We start from the raw sequence: 7,278 nt of genomic DNA on the forward strand, positions 1-7,278 counted from the left end.
TTTGTAGGTCGCTTGTAAGCAATAATTGGTTTGCATTTAACCAGGTTGCGTACACTGCTTTTCTCAGATAGTTCAAAAAGCCCCCAATATTTATTAAGGACCTGACCAATGTTTGGTAGGGATGGGTTGTATACGCAAACAAAGGGGATAATATGATCTGTGTTCTGCCTGTGTTTGGTCATGGCTTCTTCGGTTGACAATGCTGATGCTTTAGCTAAAGCATCATCAAGGATATGACTTGGATAATTACGATTTTGGAAATACGTTCGCAATTTCTCCAATTCATTTGTGAACAAATCATCATTAGAAGTGAGACGCCTGTATCGCTTAGCTTGGCTATACGGGATCCCTTTCTTGCATGAAAGAGGGTGACAGGATGAAAATTCAATGTATTGATGTGTATTGGTTGCTTTTTCATGAACAGAAAAATCAAAATTACCATCTCCTGTTCTACCAATATTAACATCAAGAAATGTAGCTGTATCTCTTGAATAACGGTGGGTGAATTTTATATTGGGATGGACATTGTTTAAACTGTCAATAAATTTAAGTAGGTCTGCTTCACTGTGTTCCCATATAAAAAAATGTCATCGAGGAAACGTAACCAAAGCGATGGCTTAACAGTAGTATTAGCTAGGAAATCGCTTTCCAGTTTACCCATAAAAAGTGAAGCATAAGTAGGAGCCATACGTGTACCCATAGCAGTACCTAAAATTTGAACATAATTTTCATTATTGAACTGAAAATGTTTTTTAGTCAAGACTAGTTCAATAAGCTGGCAAATATCATTGACTGACTGATGTGACAAGTATGAATGAGCTTTGTTCAAATATTCACGGCAAGCCTCTATCCCATCATCATGCGGAATATTAGTGTATAAGGATGAAACATCCATAGTAACCAAAAATGCATTAGGGGAGATATTAGGCATAGACCCTAGCTTTTTAATGAAGTCAGTAGAGTCTTTAACATATGAGGGCAGGGATTCCATGTGTGGCTTCAAGATATTATCAATGTATTCAGATATGCCTTCAGTAACAGAGTAATACCCAGATACAATTGGCCGTCCCGGGTAACCAAGTGGTAGTTCTGAGTTAATATCTTTATGAATTTTGGGCAAGATGTAAAACTGCGGCGTTCTGGCATCACTAGGTACAACTAAAGTATCATTAGAATCACCATTAACATTCCTACAAATAACATCTAAAACATCAGTAACATCTTTTGAAAACTGTTCAACAGGGTTATGATCAAGTTTTTTGTAGTAAGCAGTATTATTCAGCTGTCTGTTGACTTCAGCAATATAATCAGTTCTGTTCATTACCACAATAACCGAGCCTTTGTCAGATTTCTTAAGGATTATACTATCATCATTTCGAAGATTTTTCAGGGCAGAAAGTTCATCAGTAGATAGGCTACGGCATTGACAACGAGGACATCTGGAGAAAAAGAAATCAATAAAATTAAATCATGTCTAGAAGTTTGGAAATCAAGAGATCTCAATTTTAACGGAAAATCATTGATCATCAAAACTTACGTTTTTCAACTATAATGTACGAACTAGAAACACGTGGTATACCTGAAAGAAACGCAAAAGAAATAGAGCAAATAATTTTCAATTTTCTTTGGGATAATAAAAAGCCTCTAGTTGCAAAAAATACACTTAAGCGTGAAAAATATTCCGGTGGTCTCAATCTTTTTAGTATATCAGACCTGAGCATGGCTTTTAATATAAGAATGTTATACAAGATTTTGCATGCAGATGTTCAAAACTGGAATGTAATAGGAAAGTCTGTGTTGTCTGCACGAGGTAAAGAATATTACCAAAGATATTTTATATGTACATGCTCAGATTTTGATAAATCACTTTTGAAAACCCCGGTTCATGCTTTTTACATGCAAGCAATAAAAAACTGGTGTGATTTTCTCAAATGTTTTGAACCGTTAAAATCGGACGACCTCTTAAACTGTAAATTATTTGGAAACCATAAAATTTTATCACGCAGTAAGCCACTGTATTTTAAGTCCTTTTTGGAAAGTAATATTGTTACAATTAAAGACGTTTGGGATTATTCAAATAGAAATTTCATTTCAGAAAGAGAGCTTCTACGAAAATTAAAGAATTCCACTAACTGGATTGCAGAGTGGATGAAACTTAAATCCAGCATACCAAAAGAATTTACGAATATCTTAAAGCTAGGTTCCCAAATACAGGTTAATGATCAAAATAACCGAAATATCATTTTGTCCCAAAGAAATTTAACTGTCTGTACGCGAAATGGAAACGTAATTCAACCTAGTAAATTGCAAACACGCGACATTTTAGATTTATTTGTACGACATAATCAACCAAAAAAACTTCATACAGAACAAAAATGGGAAGAAAAGTTTAAAACTACAAGCGTTTTGATAAACTGGAATTGCACTTGGTCAAATTTGTACCGCTGTTACTTCACAAAAAAAGCTAAGCAGTTCCAATGGAAACTTTTACATAATTGTATTTTCACAGAAAACAAACTAAGTTTGATGCGTCTCTCAAACGGTATTTGTAACATGTGTAAATCTCACAGGGAAACATTAATACATTTATTCTGGGAGTGCGAAAAAGTAAAACCAATCTGGAAATATATTCAAACAATATTAGATGAACCATTTAAAATACTGAATATTAAAAATATTTTTTCGTTTGAAGACATTGCTTTTGGACTTTCTTCAAATAATGTTAATTTAATCAACACGTTTATATTCGAAAATAAATGGCACATTTGGAAATTTCGGAATTTTCATAAATTCAGAGCTGAATAAGAAACCCCTTCACTTAAGAATTTAAAAATGTCAATAACCAACACCGTAAGACAACAAATAGAAAAAAAAAAGAAAAAAAAAAGAAAAAAGAAAGAAGAAGAAGAAAAAAACAAAAACAAAAAACTAGGTCACTAGGTCATATCTAAGAAAATCCTTGTTTAAACTCAAGAGACCACATTTTTGGTCCAATCTTAATGAAAATTGGCCAGAATATTTGTTTCCATGAAATCACTAGGTCAACTATTTTTACACTGTTATGGTATGGTGTGTTTCTAAGGTGAGCGACCTAGGGCCATCTTGGCCCTCTTGTTTAATCAATTACCTCAAAAATGCATATTTTGATATCAATAAGTAGAACCCTGAATGAATTCATTACGTTAATCTAAACCTACAGAGACAGCAAAAATATCAATGGAATTTGTATCCTTTATTTTATTTAACGTCGAATTTCATCAGTTTTCATATACATGTATTCTGTTAGAGAAAAAAATACATAGAGTAAGATCCCTATTGGAAATGTGTATTATATTACCTTTTATGAAATTTTGTAATTATCCTCCTTTAATATAAAAGTATTTAAAAAGTGGATTATTTCTTTTGAACAAATCCATTTATTGACCAAAATCTGATTAACCACCTTTAATAATTAGAAATATGCTATTGAGGTAATATATTAAAAACACGAAAAGCGTTTATGCTTTGACCCATTGCCTATATTTTTGGTAAGTTACTTTACGTAGTTTCAGTGTGTTATCATTAGTCCTTGCTTGCTTGCTTTTCTCTGTACTAGCTTTTTAACGACGAACATGGAGTTAGTCTGGAAGTGTCTTGTGTTGCATTGCCGGTGTTTGTTTACGTAGATCCTTCACAGCTGATAACTTGTTTGTTATTTTTTCTCTTGTTTATACACACAAAAAAGAAAATTGTAATTTAGGATTTTAACACTCCGAGCTCTATCAAGGTATTCTAAAACGGCTTCTAAAGAAATGATGGTCAATTCTTGGTTAAACCTCTTTTCTTCAAATGATTCTTATAAGAAATATTAGAGTGCTTTGAAATTTATGATTTACTGATGTTTAAACCTTGGCAACAGACAGAGGAAGATTAAATGTGTCCTTTGGGATCATCTAGTACATGTATTTTCAATTTGACTGTAATAGAATTCCGCCTAAGCCGATGCAAGGGGGCGTAACGGGTGTAACAGTTGTACTTTTCATTACCTCTTATGAACGGACTCATTCAACCCGAGTTTGCTATTATTGTGCTTAGTTGTGCTTAATCTTCTTATAGACCCTTACCCTGCTAAATTACTATAATAATGAACGTGTCCGTCATATATGTACTGCTTTTGTTTCCGATGGCATATGGATACTAAAATAAAGGTATGTCACAGTAGTGTTCAAATGTAATTAAGAAATGAACCAGTTCTTCAAAGACTTTCTTTATTTCTTGTCCACAAATGCCCATAATAATTTGTGTTTAAAGTCATATCTATAGAAGTGGTGTCATTTTCTTTCATTCATATGAGTAGGAGAAATTCTAAATTACTGTCACCTGTGTCGAAGTCGTGCTGAAAGGAAATGCAAAACAACGGAGAGAAAATACTAGAAACATTCTTGTGGTAAGACAGCAGTGTTGTCTTCTATGTCAAGATTAAGATTTTTCTTAAAATAAACCTTAACTTGCCCTAAAATATTAGATCAAATTCAATCATAGAAGTTGTAGGTGGTCGTATAGAATAACAAACAATACAACAAAAATTAGTTAGTAATTCGGTAGAATGTGTGGGTTTAAAATTCCGGTGTCTTAGCTTGTTAACATTTATCAGCATTGCATTTCTTCGTTTGAAGGTCAATTTATAATTTTAAAATATGCGGCAATAATCGTTTCAGTTGCGCTGCGGTTAACCATTAAATATCTGAAATCATGCTATTGGTTTGAGCCCAACCTTAAAAAGAATTTAACCGAATTGAAATATTTTATCTATAATTGTGCTGACTTTGCAAATTAGAACATTGAAAGTATTGTGTCAAGGTTTGACTAAAGTTGTGAAAAAGAAACAAAACGAAAACATATTTTTGTAACTACCTTTAGTAACGAGTTGTGAAATATGTTGGAACTAGTGAAGAATATCAGAAAGTTGTCAGCGGCATCACAAGTGCTTGTCAGTATACAGTAGATCATAAATGTTACGCAGTTACATTTTTGTATAGTAAGTAATAATTGTATTATTTTTTGGATATATTTCTGCAAGTATTCTGTATGAATATCTCTCCTTTGACACATGGTATTGCCTGTATTATAGGAGTGCCTAAATGTTATTCAGCCCACTTTGGCTGTGTTTGGTGTGCTCTGTGCTTCTGAGAAATCTACCCACATCTTAGATTAGATATAACTCATAAGCCGGCTATATCAAGTGCCTTTTACAATAACTACTGCATGAAAATGGTAGCGCTAAATCAAACATAGAAGAAGTATTAAGATATTAAAATACTTGTTATTGTCTTTTGTGTGACACTGGCTCTATTTAGGTCATGTGACAACTTTTCCGGCTTTTCATGATGGAAGATGACTCAGCGTGGCCTTTTCGGACATTGCTTCAGGAATGGGCACCTTGGTAGAATCACCGACCTTTTGTATGCCAGCTGGATAGCTTCCTCACATAAAAAATATACACCCAATGCGAGTATTTAAGCATTTAACACATTTATACAGTATAAAATACAACCTAGTGCAATGTAACAAAAGCTGAAATAGTTATATCATATAGAAACATTTTAATATACCGAAATAGGATTTCCGTTACCGAGCGGTTAAGGCCGCTGACATTGGATGAATTGCACATCATCACTGTCACTTAGAATTCGAGCATCAATCGGTCTTTCACCAAGCTGGCTTTCCAAAGGGCAATGGTGTCACCTTGGTGTCTATTTAGTGGTGTTACAGTTGTGCAAGAAATGACTTCTGGAGGGGTACTTGGGTTCTTACTGGAAAGTCCTGATTTAAAATATGTCATTAAGATTCTTTTCCCTACAAACACATTTTCTAAATAGATTTAAGGCTTACGTGAAATGGCAGTCTAAGTATTACCTTTCACGAATCATGTTCTAACATTTTTGTTACCTTCCGCCTTTAAAATTATTGAAATTATATGACATTAGTAAATATGTGAGAACACATGGCAAAATACTAGGAAAACGTTCCAATACCTTCAAGTTTACTTGCTTGTTCATTGATTAAATGAGTGTTTCATCTTTATTGAATGTAATATCATTAATAAATAGTTCAGGGTTTTTATTTTTTTTGTAAATGTTGCTAAGCATTATCGATCAACCTGAAATTGTTATGAAAGAGGCTAGAAATTGTGATAAAAGTATTGAAATCAATCTTTGCCGTTATAAACACCAAAAATTAATACATTTGAAATTTGTGTCTGATAACAAATATTGACCAAAAATGCTTTTATTGCAGTACATAATAGAATACTGAAGCTCCAACAGATATCACTACGTTCTACAACGGTATATATATAAATGATTTGCATTGATATGAAAATAAGCTGACAAAGTTAACAACGAGGACAAGATACAGATACCTCACTCTTAATCCTCACAATGTTTCCAAGTCACAACACAGTATAAACGGTATAAACATTATAAAGATTAACAATACCAACGCAATAAAATAAAACAAAACAAAAAACACGACATGTGAAACAAACAATGCTTGAGTAAGAATATATGTATGTACTGAAGTCGTTGCAGAAGGAACAGAAGAAGAAAAAAACACATTTAATTTCCTGGCGAAACAGGCCAGAAGATATATATGTCGTAGTCCAAACTGGAATCTAGGCAGATCCGGAATCTGCCTAGACCAAACTAGAATTCTAGTTTGGCCTAGACCAAACTAGAATTCCAGTTTGGTTTAGATTGATTCCAGATCTGCCAAGACCAAACTAGAATTCTAGTTTGGCTAGACCGATTCCGGATCTGCCTAGGCCAAATTGGAATATTCTTGAAGATAGATAATTATAATTCGTAAGTTCACTGAACTGAATGTCTTTAACATTTACACTTTCAACTAGATTATCAATGCAACACCTGTGCCAGTAGTTAATTGTAATAAAAGGAATGAATTAGTATTTTTAAATTGCACTTTAACATGATGGTATTATTTGCTTTTATCTTTTGTTCCTGTGAAAAATTTATTCTTCAGTTGCGCAAACTTGAAGATGAAAGGTCTACCTTTATAATTATTACTATTAAATTAGATAATTTTCAAAAGGAATTGATAACAGTTTTTAGAGGCAAATATTTGGTTTTATGGTTTTATTATATTATTTTGGGACATGTTTTAAAAATACAAATAAGTATCCCTTGTAAGTAGAGTTTTTTCCTTACCAGTATTCTTCAATGCTTTTTAAGTTCAGAACAAATATTCCAGTTTGGCCTAGGCAGATCCGGAATCGGTCTA

The 7,278-nt window shown here is 33.0% G+C and overlaps 1 protein-coding gene across 1 annotated transcript; it reads right to left on the reverse strand.

Annotated features, from left to right (window-relative positions):
- Positions 1 to 529: 529 nt before the first annotated feature.
- Positions 530 to 1,321, reverse strand: LOC128553986 (uncharacterized). The gene has a single exon (XM_053535182.1). The coding sequence runs from the start codon at positions 1,319 to 1,321 to the stop codon at positions 530 to 532; it is 792 nt and encodes a 263-aa protein (XP_053391157.1).
- Between the last annotated feature and the right edge of the window lie 5,957 nt (positions 1,322 to 7,278).

The sequence above is a fragment of the Mercenaria mercenaria genome, unplaced genomic scaffold, assembly GCF_021730395.1.
Source record: "Mercenaria mercenaria strain notata unplaced genomic scaffold, MADL_Memer_1 contig_4583, whole genome shotgun sequence".
Lineage (NCBI taxonomy): Eukaryota > Metazoa > Mollusca > Bivalvia > Venerida > Veneridae > Mercenaria > Mercenaria mercenaria.

Coding starts and splice junctions, on each gene's coding strand:
- LOC128553986 (XM_053535182.1), bottom strand. CDS start 1,321: ATGAACAGAACTGATTATATTGCTGAAGTCAACAGACAGCTGAATAAT.